At 44.7% G+C, this 21,984-nt stretch overlaps 1 protein-coding gene across 6 annotated transcripts in view; it reads right to left on the bottom strand.

Annotated features, from left to right (window-relative positions):
• Positions 1–21,984, bottom strand: part of OBSCN (obscurin, cytoskeletal calmodulin and titin-interacting RhoGEF) — a 266,409-nt gene that overhangs the window by 84,402 nt on the left and 160,023 nt on the right. For all 6 annotated transcript variants that reach the window (XM_065582593.1, XM_065582594.1, XM_065582591.1 and 3 more), the window contains 10 exons: positions 21,443–21,709; positions 19,881–20,153; positions 16,938–17,204; positions 13,298–13,564; positions 11,346–11,612; positions 10,673–10,942; positions 8,822–9,088; positions 7,033–7,299; positions 5,791–6,057; positions 4,846–5,118 (listed from right to left, as the gene is read on the bottom strand). In XM_065582593.1, the coding sequence (XP_065438665.1) occupies positions 4,846–5,118; positions 5,791–6,057; positions 7,033–7,299; positions 8,822–9,088; positions 10,673–10,942; positions 11,346–11,612; positions 13,298–13,564; positions 16,938–17,204; positions 19,881–20,153; positions 21,443–21,709 (2,685 nt within the window). The remainder of the gene's footprint in view (positions 1–4,845; positions 5,119–5,790; positions 6,058–7,032; positions 7,300–8,821; positions 9,089–10,672; positions 10,943–11,345; positions 11,613–13,297; positions 13,565–16,937; positions 17,205–19,880; positions 20,154–21,442; positions 21,710–21,984) is intronic.

The following is a 21,984-nucleotide window of genomic DNA, read 5'->3' as shown; positions in this document are numbered from 1 at the left end:
TGACACATTTGCCCCATAGTTTGAGAACTGCTGGTTTAGCCTAAATAACTAAGATTTATACTAAGATTCTTGAAGGCTATTTTTCCTTGGAGAGCATCCGCCATCATTTCCTCCCCACAACGACACATATCACAGTAGCCCTCATTCCACCAAGGAGCACTGCTTGTGGCTCTCTCTCGAGTATGTCAGGGCTTCTCAGAATCTGTCAGGGGTGGAGATAGTGAAGTGGGATGGGTGAGCTGCCTTGAGAAGACGGTTGAGTGACTTAAACAAAAACAGAAACATCAGAGAGAACATATTCAGCAAGATTGGCAGGGGTTTAGCTGGGTCACTCCAATTAAACTGGTAAGTCTGTGCTAAAAATGAACCCCAGTGTGGCTATATGTTCATCTGATTAAATCTGGCTAGGAATTTTCCAATGACGAACCTATAGCTTCCAACAGGCTGTGATATGATGGTGCCTTTACTATGATACTTTAGATGCCCAAAGGAAAACTGCACCAGTGATACCTAGGCCTGTCTGAAAGTTCATAGGAGCCTTTCTCTATGTGAACAAACCGTGAAAGCTACTTGAAATGAAACGTACAATTACATTAGGCATTTCGGCTTACCACTGGTCATAAAGCCTGTCAGAAACGCACAGGCAGTAAGGCAAGCATGGTGCTACAGGTGGGGAACCCTATTCTGGACCTTCCAAAATATCACGAGGAGGGCACTCCATAGAAGATAAGTGCCCAGTTTTTGACTAATCTTGTGTCTATCTGTGTTTAAAACAGACAATTACAGGCACAAATGATTCCATATAGCCATCTAACTAGTTGATTTGTAAAGTAAATCATGTAATTACAGAAGAACCTCAGAGTTATGAATACCAGAGTTACAAACACACCTCATTTGGAACTGGAAGTATGCAATCAGGCAGCAGTAGAGACCAAAAAAAAAAAAAGGGGGGGGGGCAAATACTGTATCAAATACTGTATAGTACTGTGTTAAACATAAACTACTAAATAATTAAAGGTTTCAGAGTAGCAGCCGTGTTAGTCTGTATCCGCAAAAAGAACAGGAGTACTTGTGGCACCTTAGAGACTAACACATTTATTAGAGCATAAGCTTTCGTGGACTACAGCCCACTTCTTCGGATGCATACAGAGTGGAATAAATATTGAGGAGATATATATACACACATACAGAGAGCATAAACAGGTGGGAGTTGTCTTACCAACTCTGAGAGGCCCATTAAGTAAGAGGAAAAAAAACTTTTGAAGTGATAATCAAGATAGCCCAGTACAGACAGTTTGATAAGAAGCAAGTGTGAGAATACTTACAAGGGGAGATAGATTCAATGTTTGTAATGGCTCAGCCATTCCCAGTCCTTATTCAATCCTTTGTTGATTGTGTCTAGTTTGCATATCAATTCCAGCTCAGCAGTCTCTCCTTGGAGTCTGTTTCTGAAGTTTAACCTGTCTGGTCATTCAATGACAGACCTGCGGGTGGCTATATTACAACAGAAAAACTTCAAAAACAGACTCCAAGGAGAGACTGCTGAGCTGGAATTGATATGCAAACTAGACACAATCAACAAAGGATTGAATAAGGACTGGGAATGGCTGAGCCATTACAAACATTGAATCTATCTCCCCTTGTAAGTATTCTCACACTTGCTTCTTATCAAACTGTCTGTACTGGGCTATCTTGATTATCACTTCAAAAGTTTTTTTTCCTCTTACTTAATGGGCCTCTCAGAGTTGGTAAGACAACTCCCACCTGTTTATGCTCTCTGTATGTGTGTATATATATCTCCTCAATATTTATTCCACTCTGTATGCATCCGAAGAAGTGGGCTGTAGTCCACGAAAGCTTATGCTCTAATAAATGTGTTAGTCTCTAAGGTGCCACAAGTACTCCTGTTCTTTTTGTAAATAATTAAAGAGAAAGTTTAAAAAAATAGATTTGACAAGGTAAGGAAACTGTTTCTGTGCTTGTTTCATTTAAATTAAGATGGTCAAAACCAGCATTTTTCTTCTGCATCATAAAGTTTCAAAGCTGTATGAAGTCAATGTTCAGTTGTAAACTTGAAAGAACACCCATAACGATTTGTTCAGAGTTACGAACATTTCAGTCCTACGGACAACCTCCATTCCCGAGGTGTTCGTAAGTGAGGTTCTACTGTAGATAACATTAGTACCCATGGCTCATTGAAATCTTGAACTGAGGAACCCAAGAAATCCTGCGAATGGTCCTGGTAGCTGATGGCTCCCGCTGAGAAAGGCGATACCCATGCCGCTGCTTTTGAATTTTCACGGTCTTTACTTTCTTTTAAAATACCACTGTTGAAGATTGCTGCTATCATTATAGGCCTAATACAATACAGTAAAGAAAACCAAACCAAACCAAAGATTTTGCAAGCTTCAAAAGCAGGCATGGGGCATCCTCCCAGATGCTACTTTGTATTCCCCTTCCATCAGCGTATTTGCAGGCGATATTTATTGTATATATTTGACCAAAAATCAGAATGGCGATTGAAACAGCAGCCTCTCAGCAAAGCCCTTCTCCCTGGAAGCACAGCTATGCTACAAAGGACTTTGTAGGTGTGAAGTTATATAATCAATTAGGTTAAAGAACTAATAGTCATTGAAGGTCGCGACCAGAAGTAGCCCTTATCTTAAGAAGCAGAATTCATTGCAGCCTAGCTAAAATCAGCTAAACTGGACCTGTGAGAAAATGCTCCTCTCAACAATGTGTGCATTTCTCTGATGTTAATGGAAATGATATGCACGCTTTGGCAGGCAAAGGCAGCCCAGAGATGTCTACTGAATTCCCCCTGCTAGGCTCAGTTCTGTTCCCTAAGGGCTCTATCGTGGCTTTTAATGGCACAGCTCCCCTCATGAGAAATGCGATGGCAGGTCCTGAGGCCATTCTTGCTGCTTAGGGCTGAAGAGTTGATGGTGTAACCGAAAATGGATGGTAGTTTCAGATTGCGATTACACGTCTCCAACTACTCCTGTTTTAGTTAAAGGACAAAGCTACCCAACAAGGAGGAGGATTTTAATGGAAAGAGTAGCTAACCTTCTACGCCTCCTGGTATGTGACTCCCTCCCAATAATACAAGAAAGAAAAAAATTATTTTTGTCTCAGTACAAAAGCAAAATCGCAGCTTTTCCCGAGCTCTCGAAAGGAGGTATATGTGCAGGGGATTTCTTTATTGTAAAGTCTGGAGCTCAGCTTTATTTGCAGTTCCTGGCTCCCTTCCCCAAATCTAAAACAAACAGCAGCAAAACATTCTCAGTACAGTACCAACCAGCAGGACATCGGTAACAAATGAATGGGTCCAAGTCATCATTGTGTTACTGCAATTTTATGCCTGTGTTATTCCATCCAGGCACCACGACTTGTTCTGCATTCCCATGCACAAGAGCTCGCTGGCGTCGATTTTGATGGAGTTAGGCTGTGTCAGCACTCCAGCCACATAGTGATGAATCAGGCCCAATATTTGCGTCTGCGTGTCTCGTGGAGCAGTAGCAGGGCGACGGTTATACGGTATTGATGTGGACAGTGGCAAAATGAGGACAGACACATGCATGGAATTTAGCCGCAGGCTGCAACTTCTATTAAAATTTAAGGCGGGGGAGGGGTGTTGTCCGTCCATCCCCCACACTCTCCTATACCAGGCGTTTAATTGGTTCCAGCGCAGGGGTTACAGGGCTTTCTGCCATATAACCCATAATGTGCAGTAAGCTCTCCTCAGCCTGCCCCCCAGGACTCAGCTCATTGAATCCTGGCACCCTCCCCTCCTCGACAGGGTAAAGCAGGGTGGGGATCTCAGCTTGCAAGGGCAGCAAGGTCTCTCCCTATCACATGAGCCCAAGGCCCATCACCAAAATCCCAGGTCGTTTAGCTCTGGGAACTGTTCATTTTATCCTTTTAATCACACTGGAAACCAATCGCAAATTGCGACGAATAAACACCACCACTCCAGTACCTCAGCTGGGTACTAAAGGTTCCTACTTCATCCACTGTGGCTTGAACATGCTGCAAGGAAGGCAAAAAGCTCCCTGGTCCTACACCCGTTGGCCTATGGGAGAAAAATTCCTTCCTGACCCCCTAAACAGGAGATTGGTTAGACCCACAGCATCTGCCAGGCCAGGTTCCCATTCCAAGTTTGAGCAGGTAGGGTGGGCTGCTGGAATGGAGCCGAAAGATGCTCCACATGGCCCCCACACCAGGTTAAATAATGGGTGCTGAGGAATGCTGGCCAATCAGCAATCCTCTCTCCTGGCTGGCCAATGGGTGCCAGAGCCTCCCGGGGGGTGGAGAGCTATCTATTGTCTATTGGCGAGTGTCTCCCTCCCTTGCTGCTGGAGCTGTCCCCCTTTCATCACTGGCCCCATCAAGTTCTCCCACCCATTAATGCGAGTGGGTGGCATTTATGGTAATATCATTCTTGTATAGTCCTGGGGAGGACACAACACCCAGGTACCACAAGGGTAAGATTAAATCTTCACCATCTGTTTCCAGAGTTTGAACAAATCCTGACTGTGCTGCCCGGTAAAAGCCACAGGCCTGATCCTACAACCCTTACTCACTTGAGTCATCTTTATTCACAGAAGTAGGTCTGTTGAAACCAACAGGTCTATGTGCATGAATATGGACAACTTGCATGAGTAAATGTTGCAAGCCTGGGCCCTCTCCTAGAGTCCGCTAGTTATGAAAATATTATGCCACTGGCAGAATACTAATAACACAACAGTATTTTGGAGGAATTTCGTACGGGTAACCAGACGGCAGGAGCGCTAGTATAGAGAGTAATTTGGGGGATGGACATCTGCATCTTTCTAAGCAAAATACCTTTGATTAATAATTTAGCTGAAGATATGAGGGACCCAGCTCTGAAAGTCACAATCCCCGAATCATCGGACCCCAGGTTCTTTAGGGTCAAAGTGTGGATTTTTCCATCTCGCACAGTGATTTCATTGACAGCGCTGTTCTGAAGGGGAGATCCATCGAGCCACCACTGTACATTCTGCACCCCCAGGCGCGAGAGCTCGCAGGTGAAGGTGGCCGACTCACCCGCAAAGACATCCGTGTTCTTTAAACCACAAACTATCTCTGCTTCCTCTTCTGTATAACAGAGCAAGAAAACGGGTACACCAAGGGAAAACAAAGGACACACAAATACACGTTCCTTCCGCAGAACTGATCTAAAGTGCAGTTCTTAGATTCACAGATTCTGTGAACTACATTCAAATTGTCCTGCATAAATAAACTTGTCACACTCATTCAGATAAACAATGCACTTGCCGACAAACATAGTGGGTTTGTTCAGACATACTATTTCAACATGAGGACAGTCTAAGAATTTTGTGATCCATTCATGATTTGGTGTCCTGTAGGGTGTCGTCTGCACTGATATTGCAAACTCTTTATGCCAGGGATCTTCCCTGTGATTTAAGTACTGTGTATACTTACAACGCTATAAAATAACTATAATAATAATTAACAACATGGTATTCAATAACTTCATAGCAGTCACTCTAAGCAAATAGTTATTTAAGCAGGTGTTGTTATACCATTTTACAGACAGTATGGTCATTGTCTTTGAACTCCATTATATTATAAATATTGGTCCATATTCACGCTTGGTATAAAAGTGTGCAACATCACTGAAATCAAGCCAGAAATTGGTGGAGTTGCACCTACTTACACCAGGACTAAATCTGGCCTGTTGACTGAACAACCACCTGTTTGAATTCAACCAGAAATGAGAGGTAATTTGAAATGATTTATTCTTACCTTGCACGTACACAGAGCCTGTGGTCATCTCATACCCAGTGCTACAGGTGTAGGGTCCGCAGTCCTCTACCTCCAAGTCATGAATAATTAACTCCACATTGGTGCCATTCTGACGCATCTCATACTTGGCACTGGGCTGAAGTACCAGCGCTCCTTTCCTCCACTCCACCAGGGCATCAGGTTTGGAGATCTCACACTGCAGGACAGCTGTTCCTCGTTCTTCTGCCTCTACGTTATGCAGTTCTTCTTTAAAAAGCACGGGTAGTACTGCAGTGGAGAAGTAACTACTGTAGTGAGAATGCTCAAGTGTGAATTACTGAGGCTTACTGCACCATTCCATTCATCACAGCTCCCCTTCTGGTAACCTCTCTCTGGGTAGTTGCTGGGTGTGGTTCAGAGAGATGGAAAAACGGAAATGCTATCCCACTATAGTCCTTCAAGTTGCACTATGGCCAAAGCCCCATAGACACTGGCCACTGACAAAATAACAGTAGATCATTGCAGCTCAGTGCAAGGCTGCTATGAATGATGGCTTTTTAAGGGGCCTCTCTTTGGCCGCTACTTTCACACCCACAATTTTGTGTGCTTATAGCTGATTGTAGGCAAAGACGCAGGTGCAAATGATAGTATTTGGACATCTAACTATCTGAATTGCATGGGTAATGCAACACCCCTGGGTGGGTCATCAGTAACAGATATCCAGCACTTCTGGAGCTGTCAGCTTAAAGCCAGTAGCAAACTCATAAACCTCTAATGGCTTAGCCACTAGAGGGAAACAGAGCGTGACACCGGGTTATACAGGTACAATTAGGCATACTGGTTGCCATTTCTAAGTCAATATTTGCTAACTATTAACTATTGTCATATGCAGCAATATTCCCCCATTCTAAGTATAGGGAAATACTCTTATCTCAGCTAACGACACGTAGTAACGGTCAGCAAATCTCAATTTCATAAAAGCTATAGTTTATGCCTATAGTCAACAGCATCTGCAATTTTGTTCCAGCATCTGGTTGTGAGATTGAAAATGCAAGTGCAAGAATAGAAGTGGTTTTTTATAAAGTTTGGTCCACCAGGTACAAATAAGTGTGTAGTGATACACCGTATCATTGTTATATTAAAATGCGATTCGCTGGCTGATAAACGTTAAAGCTAATTCATCAGTAAAACTTCCATTTTACCCATTTTGGAGGACAGCCAGGGCCTTTAGGACTATTTACCACAAATCAAGCCTTTTCCTACCTTTTACTAGCAGTGCCGCAGTGGTTTGTTGATCTCCTGAATCACACGTGTACTCCCCAGCATCCTGAAGTTCCACGTCATAAATAAACAGCTCAACAAAAGTCTCCTCTTGCCTGAGCTCATACTTGTCACTTGACTGCAACACCACATCTCCTTTCCTCCATTCAACCGGAGCACTCGGTTTTGTCAGCTCGCACCGCAGTGCGGCCGTACACCCTTCCTCGACTTCCTCATTTTGGAGCCAACGTTTGAAAAGCACAGGTAGGGCTGACAGCGTGAATGAAGCGAAACAAGAGAGGAGGTTGTTTTGTGAAAAAATGAACGGATAACAGCTTGAACAATAATGGAATTCCTGAAGATAATAGGCCAAATTCTGCCAGCATTTACTCCCAGTCGGGGGTAAGAATGCAAGCAAGGCTAGAACCTGGCCTATAGTCATGTCGGAATTGTTGATAGTTCTCTGGTAGAGCAAGTATTTGTTGCTAGTTGGTAATAAAGTTTTGTAAAGTAGTTTGTACTGGGCGATAATTTAATACCTTCATAAATCATTAAAAATGATGAAGGGATTCCAGTGGGAAAGGGTGGGGGGGCTGATTTTACATAATATTGGTCAGGTTTCAGTTCTGTAAAAATCAGAAGCATGTCTGATTCAAATCCAGATTCAATTTATCTGAACCCCAAAAGTTTGGGTAGTGAGGTCTGAACAAGTCGCTCCAGTTTTGACCCATCTCTATTAGTCAAATCTCTACTAGCTAAATTTGGTTTGCAACGTTTTGTCAGTCACATTTGGGGTGATAACCAAAATAAGACCCAGGGGCATTTTGGAGTGGACCTCTATTTATCTGAAACACAAGACAGTTTTAACCACTTTTTAAAAAAAGGAGACTAACATTGTTCAACAAACCATCTTTTCATTTACAGTACTTACAAGAGGCTAATTTTTAATGAGTAATGCTGTGATTCTAAATGTAGTCCATTTTTAAGGTAAGATTGCACATACATTCAATAATCTCTACCACTGCAGATGAAGAATTACTAGAGCTGAGCAAAGATCAGAATTTCTGCCCAGTGGCAAATTCTGATATTTCAACATTTGTTTTCATCCAGAATTGGAGTGCAAAATCAAAACAGGGACTTGTGTGCAACAGAAAATTCTGAAAAAAACTGACTTGGAAATATAAAAATGTTCATTTTGACATTTTCAACCAGAATGAAATGTTTTGACATTCTGAAATAAACATGTTTTGTTTCAAGTCATGTCAGCATCAAACTGCACCTGTCTAAGGTGCCATGCTATTTGGTGCCCTCATTCTTCCTTATTGGTTGGGTCTCTGGCTTGACTACAGGTCCCATGATTCACTGGGGTCTTGTGACTCATCATGCACTACATGGCTAAATTAGAGGGGAGATCATGGGAGATGTAGTCCAGCTAGGGAGCCCAGCCCATAGGAGAGAATGGGAACACGATGCACCCAAACTACAACTCCCATGAGGCACCACAGCACATTAGGCAGATGCAGTTTAATGGTGACCCAACCTGAAATGAAATATTTAGTTTAGATTTTCCCAACAGAAAACCAAAAATTTCAGCAAATTTTTCCTATGGAAAAATTCCCATTTTTCAGAAACCACATATCTCAATTACTAAAGACAAGATTGTTTTTCACCCCCAAAAATGAAATCCTTGAATGCTAGAGGAGCGATCCCAGAGCACAAACACCTGCAGACATAAAAAAATAGCATTTTATGAATGGCTTCAGAGCATGGCACTCTGGACACACCATCTCACCTTTAACATCTAGTCTGGCAGTGGTCTTCCTGTCGACTGTATTACAGCTATACTCCCCTGAGTCCTCAGGTTTTAAATCATGGATGATCAGAGTATGTACATTCCCTTCCTTCTTGATTTCAAACTTTGTACTGGACTTGATCACAGACGAAGCTTTCTTCCATTCCACTGGGATGTTAGGCTTGGATAGCTCACACTGTAGTTTTGCAGTGTCACTCTCTTGCAGTTCCTGGTTCTCGAGCAACTTTACAAATATGGCCGGAGCAACTGTAGAAAGGGGAATAAAAGCATTTTGCACACGAATAATCAGGCATGTAGATAGGAAACTCTTTAATACAGGTTATCATAAGAAATGCACAGCAGCTCAAGATTTAATTCTCAGATTTCATGTTGCCACACACAGGATCACATTTTAAAACAGCTAAATGTAAGGTCATACCTACAGAACAGGGATCTGTATCCTGGAAAGCAGTGACTCTGAAAAGGATTTAGGGATTGGTGAAACCAATACTGGAAGACTGTGTCTAGTTCCAGTGTCCATGTTTTAAAAAATGATGTTGAAAAATTGGAAAGGGTGCAGAGAAGAACCCCCAAAATGATTCAAGGACTGGAAAAAAAACACCTTTCAACGAAAGACTTCAAGAGCTCAATCTGTTTAGGTTATCAAAAAGAAAATTGAGAGTTGACTTAATTAGAGTGTATAAATACCTTCACCGTGAGAAAATGCCTGGTACTAAAATGCTCTTTAATGTATGCAAGAAAGGCTTCACACGAATGAATAGCTAGAAGTTAAAAACAGACAAATTCAAATTGGGAATAAGGCACAAATTTAACAGTGAGGGTGATTAACCATTGAAATAAATTGCCAAGAGAAGTGGTAGATTCTCCATCTCTTAAAGTCTTCAAATCAAGCTTTACCTTTTTGGAAGGTATGTTTTAGTTCCACACAAGTTATTAGGCTCAATATAGGAGTAACTGGGTGGAATTCTCAGCCTGTGTTATACAGGAGGTCAGACCAGATGATCTAATGGTCCCTTCTGGCCTTAAAATCTACACATCTATGATTCTAACGCCTCTACTTGTTGCCTCCTGCTGGATTGCAAGAAAAGAAGCTAAAATTTTAAATTAAATAACTTTCCTAATATTGATTTTCCATGTAAGCACTTGCTCTAGTTGCCGCAGTAATGTTATACTATTGTGAACTGGAGAGGAGGTTTCCACAAGACAATATGTCGGTTTGGATGTGGTCCGTGCTATGAAAAAGATAGTGAACCCATGAAGTATGATAAAAGTCCCTCACCCTTCCTATTAAAGATTGTTCCCTACAGTACATTTTCTAGTGTCTTGTCTCATGAAGCATGGATTTGGGTGTAGAGGAAAGAGAGGAGTGAACGGGAGGAGACCATACAATGGCCCGGATTCTGATGACCTAGCATGATTTTACACCAACGTGTTGTGACATCACAATCAAACGCTATGAAACAGAAGATTTGGAGGAAAAAAACACAAATAATAATGGATCCAATTCTTACACTTACATCAGTGTAAAACTGGCATAACTGAAATCAGAACTGCCTCCTATATTTGCACTGTGAAATGACATAACAGAAAAACAAACACGGTGGCACATTTTGCTGACCAACCCTTAAGATTATTTTTTATTTTGTACCATTGCATGAAAGGCTTTGTACAGCCTGTAAAAGAAAGAGCGAGTAGTATCCAACGCCATCGTAAGTGGGAGGTTTATAGAAAAGTGCTTGGTTCTGATGGTGACTGTACACAGAATTAAAAAACAACCAAACCTCTTATAGAACTGAAGCAATAATTATCTCAAAGGGGTTGTTTACTTACCTTGGACTGTTAACTGTGCCTCTGAGGTATGTTGCCCCACTCTGATACTGACAGAACCAGAGTCTTCTAGGGTCACCTGCCTCAGGGTCAAAGTGTGAAGCTTCCCTTGAACTGTGATCTCGTTCATTTCATTGGGCTGGAGTGGTACGCCACCCAGGTACCAGTGCACGTCCCGAGCTTTCTCTCGAGACACCTTGCACTTGAACACTGCATCTTCTCCTTCATTTAAGGTGACGTCCTTTAGCACCTCCACTATGCTTGCTGCTGGTTCTTTGATAAAAAAAAGTCACAACTGTTTTAAATCCATTTTCAAGCATCTTACCCCATTTTTAGACATAATTATTATATTATTATTTGTAAGGCAACTCATGCCCAAAGGATTCTGGGTACTTAAAACAATATTGTACATATAATATACAAATATTTCTAACAAGAAGATTACACATTGTAGCTAAGTAATATTAACGTGAATCCCTAGAATCCCTAAAGGCCCTGAACCCACTAAAATCACTGGCCAAAGTCCTCTTTATTCTACTGGGCACAGGACCATGTATAGTGGGATTTCCCACTACGTTGCTGTAGAACTCTATTTTGTCATGGTGCCAGGATCATGATTTTAAACACAGTTCAGATACTTCCAACGGTATTGATCAAAAGAGAGTTCAAGTCATACCTTTCACATATACAGCTGCTGTGGTTTTTTGGTCTCCTGTATCACAGGTGTATTCCCCAGCATCAGCTTCAGTCAGGTTATGGATTGTCAGCTCAGTTGTAGGGCCATCTTGATTCATCCCGTACTTGTCACTTGGTTGCAGAACTTTCCCCGCTTTCTTCCATTGCACAGGGGCGTTGGGTTTAGAGAGCTCACAGCTCAGGGTGATGGCGCCACCCTCTTCTGCTTGCTGGCTTTGGAGTGGTTGTATAAAAAGCACTGGCAAAGCTAAACCAAGATAAACAGGGAAACACGTTTACACTTCATTAGTGACTGTCTTTCTGACTTTCTGATATGAATTTTCCCCCTGCTTTTACAGCTGGTCTTCTATTTGTCATATACAGTTGTGAACATTTTGACGCTTTTCCTCACCAGAATTACACACCCACAGGCACAACGTGCTAATTCATTTCACATCACCATTCGCAGCAGTCTCTTGAAACCCTTCATAGACCGGTAGGTCTAAGTGGAGTTTACATGGAATCATGGCACCCTGTAAGACACTCCTTTAGCTCACGTTGCAAAATACGTTTTTAAAAACCCACATGGGGAACAAATGTAGACTGCTTGATTTTCAGAGGTGCTAAATCCCAACAGCTCCAGCTGAAATCAAGAATGACCTTAGCAGCATCTCACAATGCCCAATAGCAGGAGCCCATTTTAAAATCTGAGCACTGAAGTTTGACACCTAATTCTCCATTTGGGTGCCCAAGGTGGAACTCAGATGCCTCAACTAGGGATTTTGGGTTTTTTTTTATTTGAATGCACAAATGAGGAAATGGGTATCTTCCTTTAATCTGCCCAGCTTTGAAAACCAGACTCCACAAAGAAAGGAGAACTAGAATAATTTGTATTGATTTAGAGCACAGATGGGGGTACAGCTGTATGATTTAGGATGGGCTTTCGGGTTTTGGTTTGGAACAGCACAAAGTTTGGGGGCTCAGCTCCAAAGTCTTGGTTCAGCCTGTTATTATGCCCTAGTGGCTCCACAGTGAAAGTGGAGATTCGCATGGGCGGGAAATATGGTTCTGAGTGTGTATGGCATCTCTCTGCCTGCAGCACAACTGGATGCACGGGGACCCCGCTGGACTGCAGGCAGGCAGGCTAGCATGTGGTGTGGAGTGGGGCCTGCAAGTGAAAGTGTATGAGAAACACATGACACTTAACAGCTTTCGGCTCAGGGGGACTGGGCTCACTGGCCCAGTGTCCCTGAGCCTAGTATCATGTGGAGCACTGATACCTTTATCCTTATCCATCATTCAGGAAAATCCCAAAGGGATGTAGCCTCCTTGCAGATCGAGCACCACCTGGATTGGTGTCTAGCTAGATCCATAAGACTGTCTGTCTGCTCTATCTCAATCACTGTCAGTCTTATCACACCACCAAAGCTTTTGGTGACCACATGATCCCTGGACAGGTAGCAGCATCCCTTGGTTAACATGATTCATAATTCATTGGTCTTCCATCCCAGTAATATGACTGCTACATTTAAACTAAACTAGAAATAGCTACAAGGAGAAATAATAGCAAAAACAACAAGGAGTCTTTGTGGCACTTTAGAGACTAACAAATATGTATTTGGGCATAAGCTTTCATGGGCTAAAACCCACTTTATCAGATGCATGGAGTGGAAAATACAGAGGCAGGTATAAATACACAGCGCATGAAAAGGTGGGAGTTGCCGTACCGAGTGGGGGGTCAGTGCAACTCCCATCTTTTCATGTGCTGTGTATTTATACCTGCCTACTGTATTTTCCACTCCATGCATCTGATAAAGTGGGTTCTAGCCCACGAAAGCTTATGCCCAAATTAATTTTCTTAGTCTCTAAGGTGCCGCAAGGACTTCTCGTTGTTTTTGCTGATACAGACTAACACGGCTACCCCTCTGAAAGGAGAAATAATGTTTCTGTCACCTTTTACCAACAAGGATGCTGTAGTCTGCTCATCACCGGAATCACAAGTGTAGTCTCCAAAGTCTTTCAGCTGCAGGTCATGAATTAGGAGTTCCACGGTAGATCCCTTCTGTCTCATCTCATACTTGGCACTAGCTTGGAGCAAGACTGAACCCTTTCTCCATTTCACTGGGGCATTGGGTTTGGAGAGCTCAGCGTGTAGGGTGACAGTAGAGCCCTCCTCGGCTTCTTGGTTCTGGAGTTTTTGTTCAAAAAGTGCTGGAATGGCTGGGTTCCATAGACAAAAAAATAGGGTCAAGTATCATGCCATTCAGTACATCTACTCACAGTACAACTGCATTTGGATTTGCTTGGTATCACAAGCAACACTTGGATTGTGGAGTCAACATTATAGTCGTGCAAAACTGGTGAACACTTTTCACGGGGAAAATTTCCATGTGAAATTGGAAACATTTCATTTCTCTTGAACTTTGTGACTGATTCTTTGTTGTAGCATATCTAATATTAAAGGTAAAATAATACAGGCACAATAGCAAACTATCCCAATAAGAAGGAAAAATAGGAAGAATAACAAGAAGCCAATATGGCTGTATCAGGAATTCTATAATGATTTGAAATCATAAAAAAACGATGAATGAGGAGTACTTGTGGCACCTTAGAGACACACAAATTTATTTGGGCATAAGCTTTCATGGGCTAAAACCCACTTCATCGGATGAAGCCCACGAAAGCTTATGCCCAAATAAATGTGTTAGTCTCTAAGATGCCACAAGTACTCCTGTTCTTTTTGCTGATACAGACTAACACGGTTACCACTCTGAAACCTGAAATCATAAAGGAATCCTACAAAAAGTGGAAGCATGGACAAATTGCAAAGGATGAATACAAAAGTATAGCAAAAGTATGCACAAAATCAGGAAGACTAAGGCACAAAATGAATTACACCTAGCAAGGGATATAAAAGGCAATAAGAAGAGATTCTATAAATACATGAGAGGCAAGACAGACAAGAAGAAAAGTTGAAGGTCCATTACTTAGTGGGGAATGGATGACACCAAAAAGGCTGAGGTGTTTAATGCCTTTTTTGCTTCAGTCTCCATTGAAAAAGTTAATTGTGATCAGATACTTTTACTTAATACAAATAACATTAACAATAATGGGGAAGGAACACAAAAGTCAGAATAGGGAAAGAACAGGTTAAAGAGCTGGGACCAGAGACTTGGCCCACAGCTGGAGTCCCAGGCATGGGGCCGGCAGCCAAGGCCAGAAGAGGAGCTGGGTGGTGCTCCCTCCCCATCCCCCATGGGGGCTGGTCCAGGCCCCAACCATGCCTCCCCCAAACATTCCTCCGCACCCCCCTAGTGGGGCACGTCCCACAACTTGGGAACCTCTGGCCGAACTCACGGAGGATTGATGAGGTCCCAGAGGACTGGAAAAGGCGAACATAGTACCTATCTTTTTAAAAAAGGGAACAAAGAATACACAGTCAACTAGAGACAAGCCAGCCTAACTTTGATATCTGGAAAGATACTGGAGCAAATTATTAAACAATTTGTAAGCACCTAGAAGATAATAATAGGGTAATAAGTCACAGCCAACATGGATTTGTCAAGAACAAATCCTGCCAAACCAACCTAATTTCCTTCTTTGAGAGAGTTACTGGCCAAGTGAATGGGGGGGAAGGAGTACACATGATATATCTTGATTTTAGTAAGGCTTTTGATATAGTTTCCGATAGCATTCTCATAAGCAAACTAGGGAAATGTGGCCCCGATGAAAGTACTATAAAGTGGATGCACAACTGGTTGAAAGACCATACTCAAAGAGTAGTTATCAATGGTTTGCTGTCAAACTGGGAGGCCGTATCTAGTGAGCTCCCAAAGGGATCAGTCCTGGGTCTGGTACTATTCAATATTTTCATTAACGACATGGATAATGGAGTGGAGACTATGGTTATAAAATTTGTGGGTGACACTAAGATAATGGAGGTGATGCTGCTCTCCCTTACACCAATGTAAATCAAGAACTCCACTGAAGTCAGTAGAATTACACAGACGTAAAAACGATATGATAGCTGTTAATAGCTTAGATATACACTGGAGCCTGGACTCTGGGACCCTCCCCCATTGCTGGGGTCCTAGAGCTTGGGCTCCAGCCCTTGCTTGAACATCTACACAGCAATTTTACAGCCCCGCAGCCCGAGTCCCACAAGCCCAAGTCAGCTGACCAGGGCCAGCCGCAGGCGTTTAATAGCTGTGTAGACCTACCCTAAATATACAGGTAGTTAAGTACTGGAATATGCTTCCAAAGGAGGTTGTGGAATCTCCATCATCGGATATATTTAAGAACAGGTTAGACCAACACTTGTCAGGGGTGGTCTAGGTATACTTGGTCCTGCCTTAGTGCAGGAGGCTGGTCTGGATGACCGCTTGAGGCCCCTTCCAACCCTACATTTCTAGGATTCCATATCATAAATTTGAGTCAAAATGGTATGTGTTACTCACTCTTGGCCCAAAATCATAATAATAATATTGCAATCTGGATATGGAAAATTTCCCACTGAAATATTATTTCTATTTTAAGAAGGTGAAACATTAAGAGTTTAGATGATTGGCCTTTGTGGCACTGTAGTTTAGTGGCGTAGACAGGTGGATGAGAATCAGATTATCTGGTTTCTAATCTTAGTCTATCAGTGTTTTACTAAGTGAGCACAGACAAGCCATTTAGGTCAGTTACTTCAAAAGAATTCCCTAATCTGGGGTGTCTCAATGTTTGGGGGTCCACATTAGACACCTCAGGTCTGACTTTCACTAGTGCTGATCTCCGGCATCTCCCATTGACCTCCAGTGTATAGCTAAAGCTATTAATCATTTTTTACATCTGTGTAATTCTATTGACTTCAGTGGAGTTCTTGATTTACACTGGTGTAAGAGAGAGCAGCATCAGCACCATTATCTTACCTTGCAGGATCCTTTTTTTGGTGTATATTGACTAAGGCCAATGCAATAGAGACCTCTGAATGTCAGGACTGAGGTGACAGAATCATCACTGGGCTCAACAGAGCATGACGGTGAAATTCTATGACCAGTGTTATACAAGCAGTCAGACTAGATGGTCCCTTCTGGCCTTAAAATCTATGAAGCTGTGAACAGGGTTGAGGCCCAGAGCTGGACTACAAGGGGGACTCTCAACTCAGGAATGAAGTTCATTGACGGAGATGTACTGGAGTAGTTTGCAAACATTTACTCAGAGTAAAACTAGCCCTGTAGCCAGTACCTGCTAGTCCCTCACTTTAAAAGTTATGATAGTAACCAAATAAGATATGAAAGCGGATGTACATACACAGTAACAAATTTCCATAACTGTTTAGTAATATTCACAGACAGCATTCATTATAGGGCCATTACCACTGTCATATGCAACATCCAATGGAAATAAATCAGTATCTTGGACTATACATAAAAAGCATTTAACGTAACTACTAAAACCAAGGGACTAGAACCTCAGCAGATGTAAATCAAATTAGCTCCCCTGAATTCAAAGGATCAGCTGAAGATCTGGCCCAGTGCATCTGATAAAAATAGGACTGTGCTTGTTAACTTGAACAAATATGTCATTTAAAAAATATTCAAAAACCTACCTTTGACAGTTAAAGTGGCTGTAGTTTGCTGATTTTTGTTATCACAAGTGTATTTGCCCGAATCTTCTGGCTTTAAATTATAAATCTTTAACGTATGGATTGTCCCCTCTTGCCTGATTTCATATTTGGAGCTTGGAGAAATCACCTGGGAGCCCTTCCTCCACTCCACTGATACATTGGGCTGAGAGACCTCGCACTCCAGGGCAGCTGTAGCATCCTCCTCCAATTCTGTGTTCTTTAGAGTCTCCTTAAAGACTGGAAGCGGTACTGAAATTATAAATATATGGAGGATGGAATTGCAGGAGCTTGTAATTACTCTAGTCTAGTTTTCAAGATTATGCCTTTGACAGTACATTGTCAACCACTCCGCTCTGAGCCTCTTACAATGCTATGTCCCCATAATAACTGGCGTGCAAATGATGCAATGGAATGTTTAAATACTAAAAAGTGTTTTAACTTCTATGAAAGTTTTGTAAGACTATTTTTGAAGCAAAAGCCTGCATTTTGGACCTAAGCTACTTGACAGCATCTCTTAAAATATCATATTGTAATGTAGGGTTACCATCCGTCCGTATTTCCTCGGACATGTCCGGCTTTTTCGTCTTTAAATAGCCATTTGGGAGGAATTGGTAACAAGGTTAAAAGGTCCGGGATTTTTCCCCCTCCCCTCCCTCCCTCTAGGGTGACCAGATCACTGACAGGAAATATCGGGACGGGAGGGGGGGGGGAGAAGGGGGGATATCGGGACGCGCGGGGGGGGCTCAGCTGAGGAACCAGGACGAGGGGGGAAGAGGGCGACTCGGCTCCTTACCTGGCCTGTGGCGGCCAGCGCGACATGCTGGCGCGGGGCGGGGAGCCGGCCGGGGTCCTGTCCAAGCCGATAAACTTTACATGGCCACTCGTGTGGCCCCGAGCCGCTCTCCCCCGCCGCTGCTGGGGTCCAGAGCCCCCCCTCTACCTCCCAGTGCCCCTACTCACCAGCTCCAGGAACTGGAAGCCGGCCACCACCCCCTTCCTCCAGGCTTGCCCCTCCATTACAGCAGCAAGCCTGGAAGGGAGGAGGAGTGCCACATGCATGGGGAAGAGGCGGGGCCAGGGCGGGGATTTGGGGAGGGAGCCAATGGGGGATGGAGGGGGCGGAGTCGGGGGGGGGGGGCAAGAGCCCTTCCGGGAGGGCAAAATTGCTTGTTTGTCCAGTGTCCCGACCGCACATTGGTCGGGACGCGGGACAAACAAGCAAATATCGGGACAGTCCCAATAAAATCGGGACGTCTGGTCACCCTACCTCCCTCCCTTCCATGCAGAGAGCGGCGTGGCTGATTGGGCGGCTAGGCCTGATTGAGCTGCTCCCATTGGCCTCCAGCAGCTAGAGCCCTTCCCCTGCTGCCTCAACACTCTGCGGGGGAGGCGTGTTTTGCCTCCACGTGGAGGAGCCAGCATCTGACTGGCATGAGCATGGTAAGGGGAGTCTGGGGGGGGGCCTGTCAGGGGGTGGGGGTATGGAGACGGGTCGAGGCAGGCAGGGAGCAGAGGGGGTTGGATGGGTCGGGTGTTCTGGGGGTCCTGTCAGAGGGCGGGGAGTGGTTGGATGGGGCGTGGGAGTCCCGGGGGTGTTTGGGGGTGGGGGTGTGAATATGGGATGGGGGGGTGGCGGGTTATATTCTTTTGTGGTGCCCGAGCTCCAGCAATATTTGGAGCTGGGTCTCTTCCCCGGCCCTGCCTGGAGCGGGCCCCGGCCTCCACCTGCCACCCCCCCTTCGCGCGTCCCATCCCGTGGGTCCCCCCCCCCCCATCTCTGCCTGAAAGAAAGCAGCGCGCACCTCTCCCGTGCCTGCTTGTGCTGCCAGAGTAGCACATTCCTATGCGGAGCCCTGCTCCCAGCAACTGCTGTCTGCTGCCCCAGGGTCCTAGTGCCCCCCATCCACTAATGGCAAGGCAGGCTGCCCTTACCCTGCCCTTTCACCCTAGCCCTGAGCCTCTCCAATGCCCCAAACCCCTCATCCCCAGCCCTCATCCCCCCGCACCCTAATCCTCTGACCCAGCCCTGAGCCCCCTCCTGCATCATGAACCCCTCATCCTCAGACCCACAGCCCTCACCCCTGCACCCCCTCCTATCCCCAAACTCCCTCCCAACCCCCCTCCCCTCCCTTTGCACCGCCCCTCCTGCCCCCAAACTCCATCCCAGAGCCTGCACCCCTCACCCCCTCCTGCACACCCACCCTCTGCCCCAGCCCGGAGCCTGCACCCAGCACCCAAACTCCATCCCAGAGCCTGCACCCCTCCTGCACCCTAATCCCCAGCCCAGGACATGCACCTCAGACCTCCTCCCCCCCATCCAACCCCCCTCCCAGAGCCTTAGGCAGGTGGGGGGGGCGGGTTCTGGGCACCACCAAAATTTCTACAAACCTGCCACCCATAAGGGTCGGGACAGTCAGGGGATAGGTAGGGTCCTAGGGGGGCAGTTAGGGTGAGGGGTTCTCAGGAGGGGGCAATCAGGGGACAAGAAGCAGGGAGGGGTTGGGGGTTCTGAGGGGGGCAGTCAGGGAGTGGGAAGTGGGAGGGAGTGGATGGGGACAGGGCGGGGGAGGGGCTAGAGCGGGGCTCCCCCCCCAGTGTCCTCTTTTTTGATTGTGGAAATATGGTAACCCTATGTAATGAAGCATTAATCAGTATTTTGGCTGGCTCAATGTCATGGTTAATAAGTGCAGGAAGAGAATACGGTTTGAGTTTGCAAGTGCAAAGTTCTTTGCAGCTATGAAGGGGCATTCAGGGAGAGAATGGCACTAAGAAATGGAGAGAAGACGGTTCCATCAAAATCCTGATCCTAATCATCCTTGGTAATCTCATTTGATAACAGTAGTTCCATTACGGTATATGGATGACACCTTGAGAAGCTGCACTCCACCCACATCAGATTCCCACCCAGGTAATGGATCTTGTTACCTTTTACTGTGAGCTCTGCTGTAGACACACAGGGCCCCACTCTGAAAGTGATGGTGCCAGTATCCTGCTGGGTGACTTTCCTCAGTCTAAGTGTGTGAATCTTGCCTTTTTCAACAGAGATCTCATTCATTTCATTGCTCTGCAGAGCGACGTCCTGTAGCTTCCACTCCACATCCCTTGCGTGATCATGAGAAACCTGGCACTGAAACATAGCATCTTCCTCTTCAAACACCACCACGTTCTTCAGGCCACTGACTATGGTCACATCAGGCTCTACAAATGTTGCAATGTCCATTAGTGAAAGGATAAATGGCCGCACATGGACCAAAAACACAAGAGCGGCTCATCACAATTCTAGAAAACTGTTCTGTTTTATGTCGGTTCTTATAACATGTCCATCACATTGGTATCTGAGCACTTTCTAGGTGCATTAGGTGACATGGCTAACATCTTTCGCATGTGGTTCTCTCTCTCTTCCTCTCTCCAAGGATAAAATTGTTTGTGTGTCTTTTAAAATAGCGCACCATGTGCTATCATAGAATCATAAAACTGGAAGGGACCTCGAGAGGTCATCTAGTCCAGTCCCCTGCACTCAAGGCAGGACTAAGCATTATCTAGACCAGTGGTCCCCAACCTTTCAGTGTGGCGGGCGCCTGACGACTAGCCGCCAAAATGCCGCCGAGGAGCGCGGCCGCCGGACAAGCAGCTGCCGAAATGCCGCCAAGGAGCAGCGTCATCAAGAGGCGTCGCCGATGAAATGCCGCCAAGAAGCAGCGGCATTTCGGCGGCAACGCTTCTTGACGTTGCTGCTTCTCGGTGGCATTTTGGCGGCTGCTTGTCCGGCGGCTGCGCTCCTCAGCGGCGGGGCGCTCCCTTGTCAGTAGGCAGGCGCACATAGATGCCCCCGCGGGCGCCATGGCACCCGTGGGCACCGCGTTGGGGACCACTGATCTAGACCATCCCTGACAGGTGTTTGTCCAACCTGCTCTTAAAAATCCACACTGATGGAGATTCCACAACCTCCCTAGGCAATTTATTCCAGTGCTTAACCATTAGGAAGTTTTTCCTAATGTCCAGCCTAAACCATCTTTGCTGCAATTTAAGCCCATTGCTTCTTGTCCTATCCTCCGAGGTTAAGAAGAACAATTTTTCTCCCTCCTCCTTGTAACAACCTTTTATGCACTTGAAAACTGTTATCATGTCCTCTCAGTCTTCTCTTTCCAGACTATGTGTTTATATTATTGAAAGCAATGTCAAAGAAGCTTGACTCGAACTTGGCATGGAAAGTAGTGAGGTGGGAGGTAGTTTTTAGATACTGTGGGAGTTCGTTCCATGGTCTTGGATGAACCCACAAGAAAATCCTTTCTCTCGTAGCAACACTTCAGTAACTTCACACTTGCCATACTCAATTGCCATGAGACCCGAAGATCTGGTATTACCTTGTGACAACTCTTTCAGTCATCTTTTAAGAAGAAAAACTGTATTATATGCAGTAACTATTCTGATTTGTGAAATCTCACCATCTTGTCCTGAAAAGTAACCCCGCAGTAAAAGGCTCTTACCTTTCACAGTCAGCATTGCAGAGGTCGTCTCATCCCCAGCAATGCAGGAATACTCGCCGGTGTCGTTAGGCTCCAGGTGTTGAATACATAACTCATGAATGGTACCATCTTGCCTGATTCCATACTTGGAACTTGACTGAAGCAACCTGCCATCTTTCCTCCACTCTACTATAGCATTAGTTATTGTGACCTCACAGCGTAGCTTGACCATTCCTCCCTCTTCTACTTCCTCATTCTTTAGCTGTTGCTTGAACAGAGGTTTAATAGCTGTGGAGTCAAGAACAGCCAATAGACAATCCATTAGCTATGAGTTTGTATGTAGAAAGATGAACCCAGATACAATCCAACACAAGGAGCCTGGCTGCTTGGGGCCTCATGCTGCAGAACAAATATGCATTTAATAATGTCAGAGGTAAATAAACCACTTGTGTTCCCAATACATAAAGAAAGGCAAGCTCAGTGCAATTTCCCTAAAGCTTTTATCCCACACAAAGTTCAGAGTTTCTTTATCATAAGGAGCTCTATTATGAGCCTTCTTGTGA

The sequence above is a fragment of the Chrysemys picta genome, chromosome 2, assembly GCF_011386835.1.
Source record: "Chrysemys picta bellii isolate R12L10 chromosome 2, ASM1138683v2, whole genome shotgun sequence".
NCBI lineage: Eukaryota > Metazoa > Chordata > Testudines > Emydidae > Chrysemys > Chrysemys picta.
This window is presented reverse-complemented; position numbering and strand designations above follow the sequence as displayed.